Source organism: Thalia democratica, chromosome 6, assembly GCF_965202585.1.
Source record: "Thalia democratica chromosome 6, ktThaDemo2.hap1.1, whole genome shotgun sequence".
Taxonomy (NCBI): domain Eukaryota; kingdom Metazoa; phylum Chordata; class Thaliacea; order Salpida; family Salpidae; genus Thalia; species Thalia democratica.
Genome location: NC_139170.1, coordinates 1,892,334 through 1,917,494, shown reverse-complemented (window position 1 = coordinate 1,917,494; position 25,161 = coordinate 1,892,334). Strand labels below are relative to the sequence as shown.

Below are 25,161 nucleotides of genomic sequence, written 5' to 3'. Positions count from 1 at the left end.
TTAACTTGAATTTTTAACTTAGACTTAATGATTTAAAAACTTGTACATATTATAAAAAACTGAAGTTTTATTTGTGAAAATATAATATTAAACAGTAAACTGACATCAGCTATGGTTTTGGTTTTTCAATATGAAAAATGCTTGATAAAGTTTCAGAAACTATTGTTTTCATTATTAAAAGCTTTAGTGAGTAAATCAAACTAATAAATAATTAATAAAGCTCTCAAAAATTTCCAAAATAATTGCTGATTTTTTAAACGAGTTAAAAACAAAAGTTGGTCAAAAATTAACTATTATTTTATAAAATTCGAAAAGCAAAACATAGAGCAAAATAAATAAACTGTGACGTCGTATGGGTTTATGTAACAAACTATAAATATGAGAATTTATACTAAGTTGACAAGGCAATTTGAAAAAAAAAATCTTTTTATACATAATGACAACCAACTGTAAACTTTAAAGATTCATAATACAAAATATCAAGTTGAAAAACTAAAATAAAGCTAAACTAAAACGTTTAGAAGTGGCACAAAAACATATAAATACAAAAACATTTGTTTTGAGTCGTAGTGGAAAAAAACAGTTAAACTTTTTAAATTTTGGCGAAAATAAATATTTTGAATAAGCTACATTGACTCGCAAAAAGTCCAAACAGTTTCATAATCAGACACAGATTTCACACAAAGGAACAAAAAAAAAACAGATATTTTGAACGTGAATTTTCTAAAAAAAAAACAACAGAACATTTTGAACAACACAATATTTTTAATCAGAAATTCTCAAGTGTTTATTTTTATTCACGTGGCGTTACGACTGTAGATCGCCAGATAATTTTTGAACGTTTTAGATTATTGTTTTTTATTTAATTTAAATAAATTATTAATTCTTTTTTAATGACGTGTTATAACGCACTTATCAGGCGAGAAGTCAGTTTAATTATTCATGAAAAAAAATGAGGGCTTTATTTTTTTTTGTTGAATAAAAGTAGTAAGAGGACTGTAAAATTTCAAAAGCCGAATATCATTTAGTCGTTCTAATTTCCTGAGTTTTTAAACTCCTGAGAGTTTTAATCCTGATTTTTGAAACCAGACTTTTTGTTGAAAATACCAAGTCAGTTGTTGAGAATTTCCTGAAGTTTAAAAATAAATTTTGCAAACAGTGACACTTTTAACTGGACAAATAAAGAGACGGTTTAAGTTTCGGAGAATTTTTTTAAATCCAAGATTTTAAGAAAAATTTAAGGGCTTTAAGCCGACTGTTAAGTTATATTACTTTAGGCTTTAAAAGCCTGAAAATATCAGCAGTTAAAAGGAATAAATAAAAAATAAATGCTCATCTTTGAATAAGTAAACTATAAGTAAATTCATTTACGAAGTTTGGGCCGCAAATTTAAATTTTTAGGTTTTTAAAACTTGATTAAAAAAATCTTTATGTACAAGGTTTTTGCCAACGAAAGAATTTAGTTTTCCAGACAAGTTCGAAACCTAACAACAAGAATTCCTTTCATTGGAAAAGTACAAAAAAAGCGATTGACAAATTAAAATGTTGAAAAACTTCCAAGCACGAATTGCGCTAGTATTTCGCAACTCCAATTGAAATATTTTCGCGGAAAGGCGGCCTTTGAGGTTTTCCTGAGGTTCTCCCACTTCGGCTTTCGTATCTGTTGCAATTTTAAAACTTTTTGTTGTGAAGAACTAACAACTTTTTAGTTTCAAATGTTATTTTGTCGTACAATTGTTTGTCAAAGAGCAGCCGATTGCAAGTTTAATTTTGGATAATTTAAAATATTGTCAGTTGTAAAAAATCGTTAAAAGATAACAAGTACAAGTTTTACTTTTTAATTTTTCACTAATTAGGTATGCAAATTGTAAAAATATGTTTGTCAATAACTAATACACTGATTTCAACGTAAACATAGCATACTACATACTTTTATAAAAAAATACTTCTCCAAACCAAGGTATTTTTTCAATTAATAGTATAAATTTACACACTATGGTTTTTTGGAAACTAAAGTTGTTTTTCGAAACCTTAAAACTATCCATCATTAACATCAAACGACCTTGTAGTAAAAATACTTAAACTATTTTTCTTGGTGTTTGTTTAATTATTTTACAGTTTTTTAAACCAGACATAAATATTTATACTGCGGCATGTGATTAAGAAATACGTGATTAATCAAATTCAAAAGTTAACTATTAACTTCTGTAATGGATGTATTTATTTTCATTAAAAATAAAACTTGATATTTTCGAAGAAAGACTGTTGTAGGAACAGATGGAAATTTAACATATTTAAAAAATATAATAAATAATTTAAAACTCAGCTTAAAAATAGCTTTCTACGAACGAAATTAAAAAACTATTTTTTCCAACGCAAAATTTCACTAATCCATCATGAACAATGTTTGCAGAAGAAACAAAAAATAAATTTTGCAAAAATTAACGTGGTTCTTTTGCCGAGTGCAATACAAATAAAAACTTAACAAATATTGCGACTTAAAAAGAAAAAAAAAATATTGGTTTTTTTATACCAGCGATATTTTTTTTGGTCTGAACGCAGCAACTAAAAAAAAGCGTTAGATAAATATCAAACAAATATAGCGCCTTTAAAAGAAAATAGTTACCAAATAAAAAAAAAGTTTGGTTTCCAATATTTCTTACAGATTTGCAATGTGGTTTTCAGAGAATTGATTACCGACTTAAAAAAAGTTTAGTTTTTACTGTTTCAATTACAGTTGGTTCAATATTTCATACATGGTTTTTTTGTGTGGTTGCTGGAAGCGTTTTAGAAAGCAAATACTTTTAAATTTTATTTGGAATTTTCATTTAAAAGACTGAAACCGTGATTAATGATACTTAATTTATTTCAATTAATCTTTGTTTGATAAATTAAATGTGTTGGTTTTTATATATTTGCCGAGAAAACGTTTTCGGTTTTCAGCTGAAAATATCGGTTAAAACAATAAAATCTGACAGGTATTTTGTTTTTTATGATTTAGGTTTGTTTTTAACACAACAACCGCTAATTCCGTATTGAAAATTATTTTTTCTGACTGTTTCACGTTTAATATTTAACAGTTATAAAGAAAATTTATATTAAATTCTAAGCAGTTTCAGCTAATACTGTGAAAGTAAAATACGAAAGTAAATATATTAAAATTAAATTAAATAAGTTTCTTCAATTTAATTTTATTAGTTTAAGAAATGTAACCTTTATTTTCGAACACGATTTTGGTTGATAATATTTGACAAAAAAACAACATAAATTATGAAAATAATTTTTACAAGTATTTATATAAAAGTGGTTTAAAGTGTTGAATTGTACTTCTTATATTAATATAGTAAAAATATTTTGTTTTTTATGAATTGTATTGGTTTTTAACTGAATTCGTTTTATAAATATGTACATTTGTTTATGTTAATTAAATTAAAATACGTAAATTTTTTGTTTAAGCTATTTGGTTTTTAATGTTATTTTGACCAAAAAGGATTTTTTTTGTAAAAACTGTTTTTTTTTTCTCTAAAAACCTCGTTTTTAATAATCTATTTTACTAATGTTTAAAAATTTTGTTCCAGTCAATGTTAGAACCTACATTTTTAAATTAAATTTTCATACATAACTTATCAGTTAAATCTATTGCACTAATAAATTGAAGGTTTCTTTAAAATATCTTTTTAATTGCTCAAGAACTATGTCATTGTAACAATTATTGCAGCAGTATTTATTCAAGTTTGTATTGTAATTGGCACAATTGAAACTGCTTTTCAACCAGTTACTAGGTCAGTTGGCTAAGAATACAAATTCAAATTGGAACTCGTTTAAACCTTTTGAACAGTGCAAAGAAAACAATGTGTTTTATTTCGACATATATTCTTAACACTTGCACAATAAAAAATATATATGAACTTCATCGCAAATAAAGATTTCTACTTGCTTTGTAAAAGCTATAAAACAATGACAGTACCATTGAACTTTTTTTACTTACAACTTTGTTTTGTGGAAGTGCTCTCTTTGTTGATTTTTCAAATCATTATATGTTGTAGATTAAATAAAATATTAATCAGTTTATAAATTATTTTATTTGTTTTTTTTTTTTTTTAAATAATTGCAACTGTTGAAGGCTTGAAAACGTACACCATAACTCGTTAATTTTATAGGGAAGTAAAAAATAAGCCTTGTAATTATTCTGAATATTGCTCATTGTAACATATTTTTAATTTCAAACCAATTAGTAGGTCAAGTTCACACAAACTTGACTTGAAACTCACTTAAACTCTTTGCAAACAATTAAATGTGACGTGTTGTTAACACAATAGAAAATAATGTTTTATAACAAAATATATTATATTTATTTAAGTATAATATATTCACTCACTAGGGTAAATGTTAGCTGACTTATATAACAGTTCTTAAACAAACAATAAAACTTTGAAAATTTTATGGCTTATTTGGTAATATCCACTTTTTATTAATTTATTATAAAGTGTGGAGGTATTCTAGTAAAGACCTTCGATATGTAGCCTGTTATTTTAGTGCTTATTCATTTATCCGAACATGTTGGGCTAAATTTTTCTTTAAAAATGTCCGGATAAGCATTTTTCCGGATAAGTACAAAAATTATTTTATACTACAGTATAACAGCTTTATACAATGCAATTCGTCATAAATAATAAAAGCGTTATAGTAAAAACAAACAGTAATTATCAGTAAAAGATAGCAAAAATTAAAATGTTAAAAGATAAATTTTAGGTTAATTTATTTAATTGTTTTCTAAGGTAGAAAAACATCAGACTTGCTCACACTTCTGCATCGATATACGTTTTTTGAGGGTCAAGCAAGTAAAACTCAACAATTATTATTCCACCGGCCCTAACTTTTAATTTAAAAAAAGAACTTTTTTAAAGTGAAAAAATAAATTAAATTAAAATAAAATAATAAACTAGACTGCAGTATTTATAAATGCACTTAAATTTTCTTACAGCATGAAAGCTTAAATATTTGTATTACACGAAAACATTTGTATTTAACATCGATTTTTTTTGAGTTTTTCTGAAACTGTCCGGATAAGTAAATAAGCACTGTATTTATGTATTGTAAAGTTCGTTTTAAAATAATGTTTATTACTTGTATAATCATTTTTTTGATTTGAATTCCAAGTAATTAAATTTCAATTTAATCATACAATCTGTAAGTAGCGTTAGATTTGATTCTTGTTTATAAGTTTGACCACATTCACAGTATTTTCTAAAGGATGATGTTTTTTAGTGTTTAAAGTTTGATAAGTTCTTTAATATAAAACATAACCACAAAAAAGTCCTGTCTAGTCTGTAAAAGTAGTATGGAACAGCTTTAAATACTACTTAGGTTCAATTACGTTTAATTTTTATTAGAGTTCTGATTGTGGCTGTACACTACACTAAAACCATAAAGTTCATTATTCTAAATAACCCACATTTCTTATAATATAACACATCACTAAGGTAGATGTTAACTGACTTATATAACAGTTAATCAAACAAATTAATTTAAGAAAGTCTTGAAAACTTTATGGCTTATTTGAAAAAATTCATTTTTGTTGAAAATTTATTATAAAAACATTAGTCGAATAACAGTACTGATTGATAATTGCACTGCTAAATAAATACTTTAAAATTTATGAAACAACTTTTTTTTTAAGTCACCAAACCACATAAATTGTTTTTTTTAATCCGCAATGAAATAATATTTTGTATTGTATGCACAAATATTTTAAAATAATATTAATGACATTTAAAAAAATTGTACAGACTTGACCATGTAACCTTAAAAAAAGTAAAAAAAAAATCAAAATAATCTCATGTTTAATACAACCGCTTTATAATTCCAACAGAAAACTTGACACCCTTTCCGACCGAAACAAATAAACATAAATATTTGTACAAAATATAAAAATACAATTAAATATATTTTCCTGGCACAATCAGAGACAGCACGACCTTTGCTTGTATTTAAATTGAAATCAAATTAAAAATAAAACCTCTGCCAATAAATTCAATTATTTATTGTTGTTTTGGGTCGGATAAACGAAAACTTTGCAAACTAACTGCATTTTTGCCTGTAAAGGAAACCATTTGGAAAAATTTAAATCATGGTATGGTGAGATCTTGTACTTAAATCTTAATTAGTTTCTTAAATATTTAATACCTGATAGATCAAATACAGCACGTTTTTACAATTAAATTCTCATTGAAAATCTGACAGATTACGACACTCGGGACGTGCAAATAAATACATTTTAATTATTAATTTATAATATCTGCAATTAAAACTAATTAGATGCGTGCAAAGAAACTCAAATTTGCAAATTCTTGAAAACTAAAAAACATTTTTGTTGAAAACCTCGTACGACCTTAATCCGTGAATTTTTCAAAATCTTTTTTTAATTTAAAATTTAACTATTTTTTAGCCAATAAAAGGAATTGTTTACTCAGACCTTCAAAATCATCAAATGGCATGCAACTATTACGATAAATAGAATTTTCTAAACAGCAACAAAAATCAATGTTACTGTTTCAAATGTTAAATGATTGTAAAATAAACCAGACAAGTCACGTGACAACTGCAAAACCTGCAAACAAAAATTTTCTGAAGATTAAAAAATTTTGGGTTGAAGCTCACGTTTAATAAAACAATCAATCCATGATTTTGAATTTTTTTTTTAATTTTTTAAGTTTTATTTTGGATAAAAAACAATTATCTGCATCTTTATTTTGATATCATGCGTGGAAAGTTTATCTACTTTTTAAAAATTCCTGAGGTTTAAAAATGAAAAAAAAAATAGCACCTCAAATGAACTTGGACAAAATTTTTGTAAAACAAATGAGCTACGCGCGATGTAGCATGGGATATTTTTTTACTTCAGATTGGAATTTAGTTTATAAATTTTTTAAACGCTATTACCATAACGATGTTTCGCTACCCATAAAGTATGAACAGCTCTAAAGAAAGGCTGTAAAAGTTTAATTACATTAAAAAATTAATCCTGTTTTTTATCATAAAAATTGTATATTTATACGTAGGAATAGTTAATTTTTTTTAACCATTTATTTTTAATTTCATAAATATTTTACATACTCTTTAGAGCTGTTTATTTTTATGGGCAGCGAAACACCAACATTCAATAAAGTATTTATCTAAAAAAAAGGTTAATTATTATTAGTATTATTATTGTTAAAACATATAATGCGTTTGAGGTTTCTATATTTTAACGCTTTATTATACCTGAGATTTGATAGAAATACACATTCACCTTTAATTTATGCATCATACGTTTGCAACATACCTTATGTATTGAAAAAATATATAAACAACAGAGTACTTAAAAGTAAAGTATACAATTAAATCATTTGATTAACAATCTATTTAATAATAAACATTATCTGTGATTAGCTTTCAATTTCTAAATTTCCAAAAGATACAAAAATAAAATAATCCAATTTTTGCTGCAGGTTTTGTTAATTATTTTCTCTTCAGTACGCATTTTGACTGTTATTTTTTAATCTCAAAACCGAAGTGCATATGAGGGAAGTTGCATTTACAAATTAATTAATCTAACCTACGTTTTAATTAATTGTCAAAACTCTAAAACACTTCTATATAAATTAATTAATCTAACTTGACTCTGAAAATTTGTCTCAAACTTGGCAAAAACAGTGATACTGTTAGTAATAAATTAAATAATATCAATAAAATATTTTAAATAAAATCAAAATTCTCACCTTATCAAGGTCACATGACCTTGGACGCGAGGTTGAGGAAGATGTTCTGCTGCGACGACTGTGACGTCATAGCGGTGGAGGGGGAGCTCCCGTTGCTGGAAGGATCCGAGCAGCTGTCCACGCTGTTCGTCACCTTGTTGGGGGAATCACCCACGTGGGAATTCCCCTGACACGAGTCCAGGTAGTTCTTCAGGAACTTTCTCTTGGGCACGAGCACGGTGCACATTTTCCTGCCGCCGTCCTCCGACGACGTGTGGTGGACGGTGCCGCTGGGTGGCGCTGTTTGGGGTTTGGGGGCGTACTTCTGCGCGATGCTCCTCACCGGGATGGGCACCCTCATGCGGTGGCGCTGGGTGGCGGGCTTGCATAGCGACAGTTGCGAGGGAGGCACGTTGTTGGGGACGTACTGGAGCCGGGGCTTCCTCCCCATCGGCGAGTAGTGGATGGGGCGCGGCGCGGGCTGGTGTGACGTCATAACGGGTTTCTGCGACGTCATGAGGTTCAGCGGGCGGTCCTTGTTGCACCTGAGGTCCAGCGGCTGTTGTGACGTCACAGCGGGAGGGTTGTCGGGCTTTTGTGACGTCATGCTCGTCAACGGGGCGTTTTTCAAGGCGAGGTGGAAAGAACTTGGCACTGAAAATATTTTTTTTTTAATATTAAAAACCTTTGAATAGTTATATTGAGGTTTTTTTTTAAATTAAATTAGTTAATTATTATTTTACTTTATATGTGCAAGTTTTTTTTATTAATTATTAACTCTAAAAAAGCTGTGGTCAGGAAAAACAAGACATATCACAACTTTTACAAAATACAAAATTATAAAATAGAACTTTAGCAATAGAAATTTGAATTTTTAAGTAAACAATTCAGTGACTTATGAACTTAAAAATTCAAAGTTTTACGAAAACCATCAGTTGCTTTAGAAAATAAATTATAAATATATATTTACCAAAAAAACTTTCAAAAAAACTGTGCCACAAACATTGCGCAACCTCGAGTTTAAATTCTTCAACGTTTTTTTTTTTTTTGCATAAAAACTCCAAACTTGCAGAAAGTTTCCGCAACAGTTTCGCAGAATTTGTAAAAACAAAACAACTTCGCAGAATTTATAAAAACACCGCAAGGCATCTCTGGACGAACCCGCGCGCAAGCAATCTCGAAAAATTGATTTGCACCACATTGCAGGCGCAACACACATCACAGCGTATTATGACGTCACTTTTGAGGTTTGAGCAAACTCGACATTTCGACAATTCGCTCGCTTTTGTTATTTTTTAATATATCTATTTTCTGCATTTAGACTGCTTTTAATTATTAAAAAAAGCTCGATATTTGTAAATTTAACAGTTTCTTGCACGCATACTTTGGTGTAATTTTCTCTCAACAAGTTTTTAAAATATTTTTAAAACTTGAAAAACAAGTTTTCATTTTCGGAAGGCTTTCAGTTGTTAAAATGTATAAAATGCCACGCATTGCCAACCCGAGGCGAAACATGAAATTCGAAACAATGGCGATCGAAAGCGAGCTCTCTGTTTTCGCTTCTCCTTTTTATTCTCTTCGCTTTGTCTTTGAGAGGAAATCGAAAAATCGGTTTTGCCGCAGCAGTATTCAAGTTTGCCGCTCTCATATTCAAGTTTGCTGCTCTCGAATTGAAAACTTTTGCTCACATACTAAAGTTTTGCTCTCTTAAACGGCGAACCTCGAAGCTTTGCTCGTCGAAACGAGTGAAAACAAAGTTTGAGCTGCGAAGGTTTGAGCGAACTCAAAGTTTTTGTTTGAATAAGTTCAACTGCGCTGTCTATTTCGCCCAATGTAGCCAGAAGTCTGTGGCAAAAAAATTTCAGGTTTTCCAAAATTCTTCCAGGTTTTGGAATAAACAGTGTCTATTCACTTATCCGGACAGTTTCAGTCGCGAAGAAAGCTTAAAAATTTTCAATATTAAACACAAAAACCTTTGTGTCTTGCAAATATTTAAGCTTTCATGCTGTAAGAAATTTTTAAGTGTAGTTATAAATACTGCAATCTAATTTATTATTATGACGTAATAATACTACTAAAGCTTACATTCAAACTTTGTTCATAACTAGTTTAGTTATCAAAAACCTTTGTATGTAAGGTAAGTTAGTTTTTGACTTTTTTTAAACAATGGTACTTAAAATATGGCTGTTAAAGTTTTTTTTGGTAGTTGATTAAATTTTAAGTTTTTGAAAAAAATTATCATGTAAAAGATGTTTTATGTCTGATTTATAATTCAAAATACACTATAAAAGTTCTTAATTCAAACACTTGTTGTTTAAGATGAGGTACATGAAAATTTTATTATTTTTATTTACTAGTTATCTAAGTTCGACACACTTAACTTTCTAGGTGTTATAAAAACAAATATTTTTTGTACTCATCCGGACATGTTTACAGAAAAATCTTGCCCAACATGTCCGGATAAGTGAATAAGGACAGTACTTTTTTTCGGTGTATTTTTAGTTTAAAACTAAGTTAAAAGTAAAAAAACCGTGTTAAAAAGTGTAACAACATTGAAAAAACACTGTTTTTTTTTTAAATTTTGATGATGACAAAATTTTTTTACTTTATAATAGACTGTTTGTGTCGATTCGAAATTTCATAACTAAACATATAAAAATTATTTAAAATTCCAGGTAATTGTCTAAATTGTCAAATATCAGGTATTTTCAAAAAAATTCAAATTCCAGATTTTGTGGCCACCCTGATTATGGGAACAAAACATGGAAACCGCAGTCAAAAACAGAGCTTTAAAGAAGTTTTTGCTGTTAATTAGTTGCTCTTTGAATCAAGTGAAGACATTAAATTTGAGGGGTTTTATTAAAATCAATGTTTTGTTTACTTTTTAGAAAGAAAATATAAAAATTGCGCAATTCAATCATGAGGCAAGTTTCTGTTTTGATCAAATCTCAACACAGTATGACTGATGTTTGTTTTTTTTTTATTAAAAAATTTATTGCGTGAAAAGTCTGTTCTCGCATTTAGAAAAGTTTGAACTCAATACTGTTTAGATCATATTAATTATTTATTAGAAAAGCTTCAACCACTTCGGACTTGAAAATAATTTGACCTCAAAAAACTATACTAATATAAAACTTTAATATAAAAAATGTGAAGTCGTCGCACAACTTTGAAGTTGTGCGCTGCATAATTGTTGAAAGTGTGCCTTGAAAACATTTTCAAGAATTTAGTTGTTGAACTGAAAGTTTGATTGCATAGTCAATTTGATTAATTTAAAACAATTTGATAACTTAAGCTGTGTGTGTTTATCAAAGGCATTAAACAGATAAATTTGACTGAAGCTGACTTGAGTTGCAAATTGCAAAATTTAAAGCAACTAAATAAAAATTTTAACTGCAACTTCAAATTCTACAAGCTTAGTGTTTTGCAAAAGGGAAAAAAACACTCTAACAATGTATATTTCATTATCTAAACAGGGTAGTTTAATACCGATTAAAATTATATTTTTATTTCGTAATTTTTTAATGGCACTTACAAACGTGATAAAGTTATATTTAATTTGTCCAATCAATCTGTATAATTGAGCTCATTTTCATTCAGGTACCTAAAATAACACTATATATACATGTGTATATATATTAAATTTAATTTAGTAAGTTAAATAACTTAATTCTATATTTATATATAACAAGTTTCTTTAATTAATTAAATTGTCGCTCGTAAATTGGGAACACTTTAATAAATTTTATTAACATAACGCAAAACAAAAAGAACTAAGTTATTTTATGAAACGTCTTAAAAAATTCGACCTCAATACTTTTTGTAAAGTTTCACCTCGCACTTTCATTTTAAAATAAATTACTGAATAAAAAATAACTGTTTTTATAACTAAATTTTCGTAAAAAGTATATTAATTAAATGTTTTTTTTTCATACTCAGGGGTGTAGTTTTCCTTTAATTTTAAAATATATGGGTCAAGTAAATGCCTTGACTGGCCAAAGGTTTATAGTTTTTACATAAGAAAATTTTAAACTATTTATTATTCAAACCATGTTTCATCATAGCCAAGTTTTAATTAGTTTTTTTTATGCGTAATTAATTACGAAAAGTTTCATTACGAATTGAGTTACAAAACTAAGTACTCTTGTGAAACAATTGACCTAAAAATTGATTCAATTTCGCAATGTTACGTCGGATGTTGTGCTCACTTGAGCGGCTGAAACTTTTTTTTCACTCAAAACAAACGCATTGTTTTTCTAAACTTTTAAAATCTAGTAAAAAATGCAAACACAAAAAGAAGTTGTTTTCAAAAGTTTTACGCACACGCTAACGTTTCAGTTTGAATAAACTCAACAAAAAGTGCTGACGGACCACAGCTAAAGGACTTTTCAAGTGTTGCAAAGAGCACAAGTATTTTCAAATATACATGAGTGCACATATACATAAGTACACAAGTGCGTTTCGAAACAAATGTACTTCAGAGCACTCGAACTTTGTTACAAATGATCCGTTCTATTTTTACATAAACTCAAATAACTTTTTTGTTTTCATTTCTAATTTTAGAGTGAACTTATAAAAATATACTTTTGCTTCGTAATTTAAGATGAATGTGATTCAAAATTCAAACTCTTTTGGTTTTTCAGCTAATTGTTAAACTGGTTTTTCTAAATTCATATTAGTTTGAATATTTCAAGTAATATAAACACGTTTAAAAATAGTTTTAACTTATGTATTTTTTAAAGCACATGGTTTTCTGTTTTTATTTTACTAAAATGTTTTATTCTTTTCTAGTTTTAGTTTTGATTTATGGTGTCTTCAGGCAATTAAGTTTGTTTTAAACAAATTCAAAAAAAAACTTTTAAATAGAATTATTCAAAAATAAAACCTTAAAATTAAAACATTAATTCCTTTTTAGCAAAAAACTAAGTAGAATAAATTTTTCAACTAAATTAAATACATTTTGCAGTTTTTTAACGAATTAAATCACAATTAAAATACAACTAAATTCTATATTATGTTAATATAAAATACTTTTTAATTTTAAATGTCGAAACAAATTAAAAACCTTAAACGTTATTGGGAAATTGGAACATAAGTGACCAATAACTATACAATAAGTTACACAAGACACACAACTTCAAAAACACTGAATATATTTCGAGCAATTCTCATCAGTAGAGTACAAAGCTAACAAGTAATAAGATTTTACAAACTTATATAGTAACCAAGTAATCATAAAGTAATCAAGAGATTAATAAAAGACAAAAGCAATTAGTAACAGTTAAAATCAAATAAGTTCATTTACGTTATAATTAATCTACAGTAAAACTAAACATAAATAAAATGAAAACTAAAACAGCAAGTTATATTGGATTTTGGACAAGACATCTAAGGAAAAGAATAAAAGAACATGTACCAAAAAGTGTAGAGAATTTTTGCTTTTCAGATAAGAAAGATGATATACCGGTCAAGGTTTTAAACGCATCTAAACGTTCATCTATCGCAGAACATTTAGTTAATAATCCGACTTGTGCAAATAGTTACAATATAAACAGATTTAAAAAATATTAAAATTTGTAGTAAAGTTTTCGATTTGATTAAGTTAGAAGCCATTTGTATTTTGTTAAGGAAACCTGTTTTATGTAAGCAAAAAGATTTGACTATACTGTTTCTTTATTTTCGTAATAATTTATAAGGATTGTTTTCATTTTATTTATGTTTAGTTTTACTGTAGATCAATTATAACGTAAATGAACTTATTTGATTTTAACTGTTACTAATTGCTTCTGTCTTTTATTAATCTCTTGATTACTTTATGATTACTTGGTTACTATATAAGTTTGTATAATCTTATAACTTGTTAGCTTTGTACTCTACTGATGAGAATTGCTCGAAATATAATTAGTGTTTTTGAAGTTGTGTGTCTTGTGTAACTTATTGTATAGATACTGGGAAAATAAAAAAATTAGAAGTATAATACTTTAAAACTTTTAAATGAAACAAAATCTTAAGATGATAATGATCAGTTGAACAAGCAAATATGTGGAAATATTGCGAAGCATGTTCAATCATTCTAGATCGTCTACGCCCTAATTCATTTGCATATAATTTTGAAAAACGAATTTGCGCTCTCTCGTATTTGCACCGTTCTCTCTCGCATTCTCGCCACAATGCTCTGCAATTCCGAACAAAATACGATGTCTCGAAAAATTTCGGTTATACTCGCTCGTACGAAGAATGAAAACTCGAAAAATTTTTGCGATGCTTAAAAAAATTGTTGTTTTCATATATTATTTACACGCACACGTTTGTTTATACATTTTTGTTTAGACAAAACATTGTAAAACACTTGTGCGTCACTGGAAAAATACCAGCTTGCATTTTACGTGTCATCTGTGTCAGCATATAAAATTTCGTTCCAAATAAATTTTGAGAACATGTGTGTGTTAAACAATTTTAAACGACTTTTCATACAAAGCTGCTTTTCCTCGCACTTTTTATAAATGCAACTATTCAAGTTATAATTTTAAACGTTTACTAATAAATAATCAGGTACCTACTTTAGCTTGCATTCTTTCCTTACTTTTCCTTTCATTTTTTACAGAGCTTCGTTGAAGATTAACAGAAACATGTGTTAACGTAATAACAGGGTTGCCACTCGTTTTTGTAAAAATTTTTCTAGGTTTTCCAAAAGGTAACGTAATAAACAAATTTGAATTTGTAATTATTTATAAATATAACAATTTTTTTTTCTAACGCGTTAACTTGTTTTTTGAATTTTTCGGTCTGGTTGAACAAACTAAAGAGAAGAAGTTGTCAACTAGAATTAGTTTTATTTTTTGTTTTTTCTTTAACAATTTTTTTATGCTTGTCACGTGCCTGATGGAATTAGTTTATTTAAAAAAAATTTTTTTTTTCAAAACAGCCATATATTTATATATTTATAAAAACAGACTTATTCACAATTTTTTTTCATAAAAAATCGATAAATAACTGATGTGATTCTTGTTTTCAATTGAATGAAGTTTCCAAATAAATGCTTTAAAATAAATGTTTCAAACCAAGAAAAAAAAATTTGAAAGAAATACCTAAAACAACAAATTAATAGAATTTATTTCAAAGCGTTTTCGACCCAAACTAAACAGTAAATAATTTGGTAAATTAAAAACAAGCAAGTATATTCTATACAGAAAACTCCAAATCGAAAATAGTTAAAAATATTTATGTTAAATTTTCGGTGTTTTTATTTAAATGTTTTATTCAAATTTCGCAGCGAAAAAAAAACATATTTTTTCATGAAATTTTCTGAAACATATACGCTGCAAATTATTTTAATTGTTTAATTTACATATTATGTATAACAGCACTGCAATTATAAAATTTTACTGAAAATTTGAAATTTTTTCATTAGTAACTGTAAATATATTCGATACAGGTATTTTTACATTGTTTTTATTGTGGACTTCGTAAAACAAATTATAATGTAAATACATTGATATATATATAAAACTATACTTTTTTTCAATCGAAAAGTTTTACTGTATATGCTTGAAGTACTGTCTTCAGCAAGCAAGTGGAAAATAAAAAAAATAATTAAATTTAATATAATAAAATTTAATATATTTAATAAAATATTACACTGCGATTACGGCACACTTTCGATAATGGAATTAAATTAATATATAAATCAGGACAACCATAATTGAAAATATATTTCCAATTAATTAAATATTATTTAAAGAATTAAATTTAAGTCTGCGGCTAGAATTACAAAATATTTCAATGCAATTTATTTTAGATTATTCATTTTAATAAATAATTTTTGTGGAATAATATAATTTAAGTTTAAAATCGAATTTATTGTTTTAACCTTCTTAGTTCAAGTAAAATATACTTTTCCGTTTTTTCATTTAAATTTAAATTTTCTTTTAAAATTAGCGTTTTTTATAATTTTGAACTAGATTGCGGAATGTTAAAAAGTAAGAAAAAATTCTATAACATTTAGTTTTCATGCTTAGATTTATTAATTAAAATATGCCATGTAAAAATCACTAAAATTACACTGCAAAACTTGTAAACGTTAAACAATTAATTTTAATCAATTGAATCGGAAGAATACCAAAAAACACCCTACATTGCCTTTTATTAACAAAAAAAGAAATGTTGATTAATCAGCAACTTTTAGAAAAAAAAGTTTTTAAAAAACATAAAACTTTTTTTTTCATAACCAGATGTAAAGAAAATTTAATTTTTACGTAAGTTTATTTTATTAAAAAGTTTAAGTTGTTTAAAACTTAAGTTCATTGAAACTCTGTTGTAAAAAATCAATTTATTGACTTGTGAGCTGCAATACACGTCCAATCGGCAATGACCACTTTGAATCATTTCCTTTATTTTTTTGTTGCAACAACTTGAACGTTTTTTTTTATCATCGAAAATAAAAATGCATTCTTATTTTAATTTTTACAAAGGAGTGTTCATCTATTGAAAAATTATTTTGTTAAATCCATTTTTAATTTAAGATTTCAAATATATTCCTTATGATTTTTTCTTTCATAGAAAATTGAAAGACTTTATTTTTTTCAGTAAATCTTATTTAAAGTTAAAGTAATTAAAACACTTTTTCATTCTAATTCTTTTTCTGCAACTTTGTTAACTTGGTGTTTTGATTTGGATAATGGTAAAGTTGCAGTTTAAAAGTTATATCTTTCTTTTTCAATAATCATTAAATCGCACTATAATCATAAATATAAAACCAATTTTAACCACTAAAATTATTAATAATTAAGCGTTATTTTTAACACAATTTAAAATATAAATTAAAAACTCAAACCTAGTACTTCAACTCAAAAAGTGATCATAAAAATGTTTTTATGCAGCTTTAAATTTAACATAACACCACTTCTTTTGGGTTTTTTCAAACAATTTTAAGTTTTAAACGACATTTGGTAAGATGTTCTTTATTATGTGCTGCACGAATTGGCAGAGCTTTAAGAAGCTAAGCTGTATATGACTGATTATTTATTCACGAACTTATGGGGCAGACATCGCTCATTTATGAAAACATTTTGTATAAATACCTGGTCACTTACGATTGGAAAACATCGCCCCCTTTAAAAGGCCCTGGTTTTTAAAAAAAGACAACAAGCTTAAATATTGTAAAGTGATTGAATTCGAAAACGATCATTATAGATCTACATATCGAATAATTTTTTTGAAAAATTGTTGCGTGTTTTTCAGGGTTGCCACTCGTTTTTTCAATTTTTTAAGTTTTCCAAATTTCTTCCGGGTTTTTAAAAGTACACATTTTTGCGTCTGTTTTTAGTTTAAAGTTAAGTTTAACGTAAAAAACTGTGTTAACTAGTATAAAAAATTAAAAAGATACTCTAAAGCTACTTTAGATATGCTTTAAAAAAAAAATTTGATAATGACAAAAAAAAATTTATCTATGGAATCAATTTTTTGTGTCAAATCAAAATTTTACAATTGAACATGTTAAAATTGCTAAAAATTCCAAGTTTTTCCAGGTTTTTTTTCAAAATTTCTCAAATTCCAGGTTTTTCCAAGTAAAGTGGCAACCCTGATTTTTGTCATAGTAAATGTTTTTTTTTTACTTTTGGTTTTAAACCAGTTTCAATCTTTAATAGGAGAATTGATTACTCGTTTGTTTCATACGAAATTGAATGTTTTAATTGTATGTATCATAATTATCATAAAACTTTTGGGTCTTAACAAAACAGAAATATCAAGTAATCAATTATGACGAAAAATATTTTTTACATCAAACCTTTAAGAGGTGGCTGCTGCTTCCTGTTTTGTTGGAACTGGCTAGTTGACCCCCCGTTCTGGTTGCTAGTGGCAACGAGGCTCGTTGTCGGGCAAGGTCGCATTATCTTGGTAACCCTGAACGGTGGGGTCATGTGGCGCTTGATGCTCGGCGCTGGTTGGTTCATTTTCAACACTTCGACCGATTGGCGCAAGTGAGCTGTAAACAAAAGTAATTAAAATACATAAATATATTGTAGCATTTTTAAACTTTTAAACAAAAACAAGCTTATATAAAAATTTACTTATTGGTAGTTTTAATTAATGAAATAATTTAATAAAATACATGCTTATTATGTAAAAAGTAAACTGCTTTAAAACGTACTGTCGTGGTGTTTTATTAAAAATTTATTTGTAATTCATCATAAACAACTGTTCGCAGAAAGTTAAACCCAAAAAAATTAGTGATGATTAATAACTTTTTATTTCAAACATTCAGCAACAGTTTAAATACTTCCTCAAACAAGAAAACTTTTATTTTTTTTCAATTTAAAAGTAATTTGCGGCTTCCACACGTCAATTTACGTTGAAAACCGTAAAATTTTCATTTTTATAAAAAACTTTTTTATTTTTACATTTTACTATTTGATTTTATATTTCAATATAAAACTTTCAAAACATTTATTGAATTTTTAATATACTTTACTCTTTGATTTTAAACTTTTATAAAAAACTATTTAACTTTAGTTATAATATTATATATGGTATTCCTTGATATTTAGTTTTAATAAGTTTATATATATCCGTTTAGTTCTTTTTACAATATGTACTAAAATGCTACTATTTAATTTCTAACTGAACTAAATATGCCTAAAAAGATAATTTTTGTTAGAAGTGTACGTAAATTTTTGCATACATTAACAAGGTAGATATTTTCATTAAACATTTTAAAAAAATTTAACAAGGCGAAATTAGTGAATTTTAAAAATATTGCCTATAAACTTTTTTCATACATTAACAAAGTAGATACTTTTTTATTAAACTTTATGTAAAGAAATCTTGTTTTACTTACGACCGCAAACACCAGCTTTAAAATTATATGTTTTTGAGCGTTGGTCAAGTACACTGACAATACTAAATAAAACATGAATAAAATAGTGAAATATCAATAATAGTAATTGTATACGAATGACAATCAAGTTTAAATTCAACAGTTGTCTTTTAGTTGTTTGGAAATTTAGTCATTTTTAATTGTCTGTTTTTATAAAGTCCGAGTCATTTTTATTAGGTAATATCTGTTATAAGCAACTATTTTTTTAATAAAGCCTGAAACTGAAATAATTTAATATAAATTATACAAGTATCTTGAAAAATTGGTGAGCTAAATTTTTAACTGAAAAATCAAAACTTCCCAAAATTTCAAATAATACATGAAACATGGCAATAGCTTTTTTGAATCACTCATGGCACAATTTTTAACTCCAGCACATTTTTAATTAAATTAATAATTCAATCTTTCGTCGAGCTCGTTCTATAATTTTTCCAGTACAAAAAAAAGCAGACATGCGTAAAATAATGTTTTTTAATAACAACATAAATAATTGAACGCTTGTCTATACTGAATGAAATATTAAGAATTTTATGTAAGATGTTTATTTGGTGTTCTGAATACCAAGAAACAATCAAACGTCCAACTGCAAACAGGACACAAATGTTTTACTTCAACCTTCTACTCGATTCAATTAAAACAAAATTAATAATTTAAAACTTAAGCGCGTGATTTAATGTACATGTATTGCAGTAGTGCTTACCTCACGTTAACTTACGTACATTTCCAAACAAACGAAATTTTTAAAACTTTTTATGTTAACAATTTAAAACAATTCAATGAAAATCACCATTTTCAAGTTACCTATGGCACACTTGTTCGAGTCGAATGATTTACGGTTGAACTTAATGAAAAATTAAAATCAATAATTAAAAAGTACCTGGTTTTACGATGGCAGAAGTCGTGTTGGTTGATTTATCGCACTTCAGGAAATTCTTTGCAGACCTGGTGTATGTTTAATTTTATTATTTACTTTTCATTGACTTCAAAGTATTGTTGCTATAAAATTACAAGAACCTTCGCAACTAAACTCAAAGAAATAAAATTATTTTAATTTAAACTTTTATTTATTTTCAGTAAATTTCAAGAATCTTCGTAACTAAACTCAAAGAAATAAAAGTAGTTTACAATAACTTTTCGTTTATTTTCAGTAACTTAATTAAGTACATGATTTTATTAATGAATTCTTGAGACTATCCAGAGTATTTATGTTAAAATCATCAAACTTTTAGTTAATTTTAGAGGTAGTATGTCGGATAAAACACAAAGTAATAACATCTAAAACAATTAAATTCAAATATATTTAAATAATAACTCACACTTTTTCATGGCTACTTACAATTGTAGGATATTATATTTATTATCGAAATATGAATAATATTTCTCTATCTCGCTCATTAAACTCCAAAACTGTCCTTAGTTAAGCAAAACTTATAACTGTAGAATATCATACGTATTTTACCAATCACAACTTTTGTTTGGATGAATAATTTAACAAAACTACTCTCAACAGCACAACAGATATTTTTTATGACAAGAAATACAAAACTCGTATCGTTTTAAATGTTTTATTTGTTTTCATCTTTACCAAAAGTATTTAGTTGTTTTCAAGACATTTTTTGAATAAATAAAAAATAAGTTTTAAATTGAATGAAAACTTAACTGAGGAATAGTTTAATTTTAAAATGAAGTTAATCAAAACAGTCGTAGCCAATAGATAAAAACTGATAAGCTCAAATTCTACAAGTTCAAAAGTAAAATACTAAACTTCAACAGCATGAAATGTACAATTTACTTTTTATAGTGACGCGAAGTCTCCCAAACAAAAACTAGCCTGAGATTTTCAAAATGTCTGGAAAATTTAGAAAAACTTGTAACAGGTTTCAACTCCCTGATGTCATAAGTTAGAATATGACGTCATAAGTTAGAGCAAGTCTCCCTACTTATTCTAAGTTTAACTTCATACAAATATACTTTTAAAAGTAAGAAGTGTTATTTTTTATACGTTTGGGTGCAGATTAAAATTTTGGGCGAAACGGATTTGATGTAGAAGTTTAAATGTTTTTGCTGCGAAAAACTTGTAACAGTACTGTTTCTGCAGGTACACTGAAGATGAAAAAATATAAATTTTATTACTTTTTGTAAACTTTAGCAACAACTCATTGATAGAAAATTAGGGAACGGGTCAAATATGCACGAAGACACTTTTGCACGAAAGGTCATTTTTCAAGGGAGGTCAATTACTCACCAAGACACTTTTGCACGAAGACACTTTTGCACGGAGGGTCACTTTTGCACGGGAGTAAAAAATTAAAATAAGTTACCGACCGAGGGTAAGGGTTAGGGGTAAAAGTGATAGTAAAAACAAAATAAATTAAAAATCAAAACAACTTAATTAAAAAAAAATTAAAATTAATAATAAAACTAAGTTATAAAAAAAATCAACCAGTTTAAAAATGTCTTCGTGCAAAATTTACCATTCGTGCAAAAGTGTCACTTCCCAGAAAACTCAGACCCTACAACAACATAGGGGACAGGGTTGCCACTGGTGTTTTCCAAATTTCTTCCAGGTTTTTTAAAAGTACACATTTTTTGGTCTATTTTTAGTTTAAAGTTAAGTTAAGATTAAAAACTGTGATAAGTAGTGAGCCCTGATTTAGACTTTCACCAACTCTTACAACACACTAACTTTTCAACATCGGGTCATTCATCGCTTTATTTAGCCAGAAATCGGCTGTTGTTCAACTGATACTTATTTCAATTGCAAATATTTAACTTGACGTTGTTCTGTCCACTCAAGCTAGTCATAACTGACTACATGTATCATGTAAAGTGTATTTGTTAAAAAAAAATTGTCGAGCATTTTGTTTATAATATTTATAAGCTCACTCAGGCAGCAGCAACGCCTCATCAATTAATTTTATCAGAAACATTTAATACTTTTTTATTTTCAACTAAACAAAAATACTTAAATATAATTTATCAGTACTTAATGACAATTACTTATTATTACGTTTTAATTAACATCAACATACTTATGCCCATTCAGGTTCAATATGATTTAGTAATAATTTTAATTAATCACTCACTTATTATTAGGTTCTTTCTAACTTTTTATCATATCTTTTTTTTCAATTATCAATTTTTATTTTAAATAATCAACAAACTTATTATTCTGTTCGCTCAGGTACGAGCAGTGCCTCATCAGCTCGTCGTTCTTCCTTCCCATCGCTCGCACCTCATTGGTCAGCGAGTGCACGCATGACTGCACGCGAGCGTGGCACTCGTGCTGCTTGATTAAAACCTCGTCCAGCTCCATGAGGACACCAAGCGATTTTTCTTGCGAGCGCAGCAGCGAGACCGCCCGGCTCATGTCGCTGATCGGGTCTCCGTTGCGGATAACTGTGGAATTCAATTGTTTATTTTAAAATTCATTTTTTAATTTATCAAGTCATCATTATTTTTTGATATTTTTTTAATTTATGCTCATGTCACTGATCGGGTCTCCGTTGCGAATCATTGTAGAATGAATTTTAATTATTTTTTTTGCAACTGCTTGTTTTCTTTTTGTAAAGATACTTAAACAAAAGATTTTTTCCAGTGATTAAAATCTATGATATTTTTTAAACTGCTCAAGAATTGCTTGTACAAATGTGTTCAATGCGCTGTAGTCAATTAATAAGTGTAAGGTATTTTGGATTATTTTATTTTTAATATAGAGAACACGAACTAACACTTGCTTCATATAAAAACGGGAATTTATTATTATAATATATGATATCTTTTGAACGAATTTATTTTCAAAACTAAAACTTATTTACTATATTCCACGATTGATAAAAAGTAAAATTAAAACAACTTATCTATAAAATTTTAATCAATCACAGTGGTCATAATAAAACAAATAAGCAAATAAAAGTATATCTTAAAATTTTACGGTTAATCACTTTTCTAAACGAGAAATAACTAATTGCTTATGTAATAAATAATGATGATTTTATTTGAAATAAAATTGATGCAAAACTAGTCTTACAAAAAAAGCATTTAACAAACAACCAAAGATAAAAACATGTGCACAAAACCCATTAAAACACTTCAGCCAACAAAATTGTGTGTGTGTGAATAGAGCGGGATTAAATGTTTTTGTAAAGGGGATTTTATATTATAAAAGGGAGGATTTCGCTACAAATCTAACTTTATGCTTTCGAACTCAAAAATGCAAAAGTTTTGAGTTCATTCAAATGTGGATGGAAAATTTTATTAAGTAACAAAAACATTTTGTAAGTTAACACTTTTAATTTTTTATTTAATTTAAACTAATCGTGACAAAACACTTTTTCAACGTTTTCTGCAAGTTCAAACTTTAAATAAAAACTAACTTTAAGCTAAATGCTAATATATAAACTAAATTTAAAAAATTAATGATATTATTTTATTTTTTATTTTGACTTCAACTCAAAATAAGTTATTAAGGAAAGTCAATAAATTTTAAATTTATTCTGTAATGTATACCTGCTTAACATTAACAAATATCAAAAAATAAATTGATCTATATTGAGTAGGTTAAAAGAACCAAAATATTGGCCAAACTTGTTTATAAATAAGATGGTTTTTTATCATACACTAACGCGTATAACATTTAATTATTTTAGTTATAAAATAGTTTAAATACAAAATTAGAGAACAATTTCTACAGGGTCATTGTATAAATTGAAAGAAAAAATTATTATTATTTTAAATTTATTAAGACTTTTGTAGTTTTATAAGTTTAAACTTTATTGCAGAATTTTTTCATCTATTCTGACAATTAAACTGTAAATCATAAAATTTACAACGGCTGTCTGAAGGCAAACTCCATATTAATTTCCGCAAGGTCATTATATAAACCGAAAGACAAAAAATACGTGACGGTATTAGGTTGTAAACCGACATATCATGTTTTGCGAAAAACACACAAATAAATGACACATGTTTGCTGAGGTGAATATGAAGAAATATGTTGAAGAACTCGGAGAAATATTAACATTTGTTCAAATAAAAAAACGCACAAATAAATGACACATGTTTGCTGAGGTGAATATAAAGAAACAAGTTGAATCGGAGAAATACTTGTTCAAAGAAAATAAAGTCTGTAGATTATACAGGAATTTAAGTTGGAAACTGACGGTAAATAAGTTTTAACTAGAAAAGAGATAAGATTTAAAAAAAAATACTTAAAGTATAAAAACCTGTAAAAATCTAAAAGACAAACATTTAGATAAAAAAATACTTGCTAAATGTTTTATTGTCTTTTATTTTAAGAAAGTTTGTAAAAACTAAAATCTAAAATTAACGTTAAAAAAAATCTTTTTACTAAATGTTGTGATAGAAAATATTTTTTTTAAACAAAATTTTTATGTGTATTATATTTTAAGATAAACTATAAACTTTTAAATCAATAAAAAGAAACTGTTTTAACCAGGTAACAGTTTTATACAAAACATATTACTAATTTTCTATTGGTAATTACTTGTAATGACTACACTGTTATTAAATATTTATGTTTTTAACTTATTATAATTAAAAATGACAATATGTATAATACAACTTAATATTAAAATTTTTGCCTAGTCATACTACAGTTTAAAAAAATAGACAATTTTATTAAAATTTTCCAGTTCAATAAAGTATAAAAACTATTGCCTAAATGTGCATAACTTGATTACTGGAGCGAATTGAAAATATATGTGCACGAAAAATATTAAAAGTATTTTTTTATTAAAGAGTGTCTGTGAAATAACAATTTCAAAGTTAACTGGTTTATGTTTAGGATAAAGTAACCACAAAAATAAATTTATCAGATTTTAGTTTTACTTAAAACTAGTTACAAATAACTACTAAACAGTTTTCTTCAACTTAACAAGTATGTTTATATAAAATTAAGTTTAGTTTACTATTTTGTTCATTCTGCAAAAACTTTTTTTAACTTGGTTTAAATAAAACCATGTTAAATATCTACCAAGTTATAGTTTTGTATATTACCTAATGACACATATCAAATATTTGCTGAAAAGTCAAACAAGTCCGAATTTTTCGCAGTAAAACTTCAACAGAGCAAACAATAGTTGGGTCTGCAACCTAATTGCTGCTAGTTTCATTGTATACACGTATATAGGTCGCTTCAATACATGATACGTTGAAGGGTTGAACGCGGCTGAGTTGAAACTTGAACGGAATTTTTATTCTGCAATTTACTTGCTGCTACTCAAACACAAAACACGTAGTTTCTGGTTGCTGCTAGTTTTAGTATGTAGAACATTTTGCAACAATATATAAACAGCAATATATACAGCATACAGTAATAGGCTTTTTATTTGTGTTTTGTTGTATAAATATTACGCTGTATAAACAACTAACTGCTGCTTATACGTGCGTTTAAATGTATGTAGCTTTTGTTGCTCCCAACGTATAAAACATTACACAGCAGTGATTTTGCTCTTTGTAATGTAAATATGCAGGTAGCTTCATTTGGTTTAATATATATTACGTTGATGTTAGGATAATTATCAA

At 26.9% G+C, this 25,161-nt stretch overlaps 1 protein-coding gene across 1 annotated transcript in view; it reads right to left on the bottom strand.

Moving 5' to 3' along the window:
- Window positions 1-304: 304 nt before the first annotated feature.
- The window catches only part of LOC145838128 (uncharacterized), a 35,379-nt gene continuing 10,522 nt past the window's right edge, over window positions 305-25,161 (bottom strand). The window contains exons 6-10 of the mRNA XM_082945674.1: window positions 21,780-22,014; window positions 19,493-19,557; window positions 17,527-17,724; window positions 7,761-8,393; window positions 305-1,660 (exon numbers count right to left, since the gene is read on the bottom strand). Coding sequence (XP_082801800.1) covers window positions 7,771-8,393; window positions 17,527-17,724; window positions 19,493-19,557; window positions 21,780-22,014 — 1,121 coding nt within the window. The 3' untranslated portion in view covers window positions 305-1,660; window positions 7,761-7,770. The remainder of the gene's footprint in view (window positions 1,661-7,760; window positions 8,394-17,526; window positions 17,725-19,492; window positions 19,558-21,779; window positions 22,015-25,161) is intronic.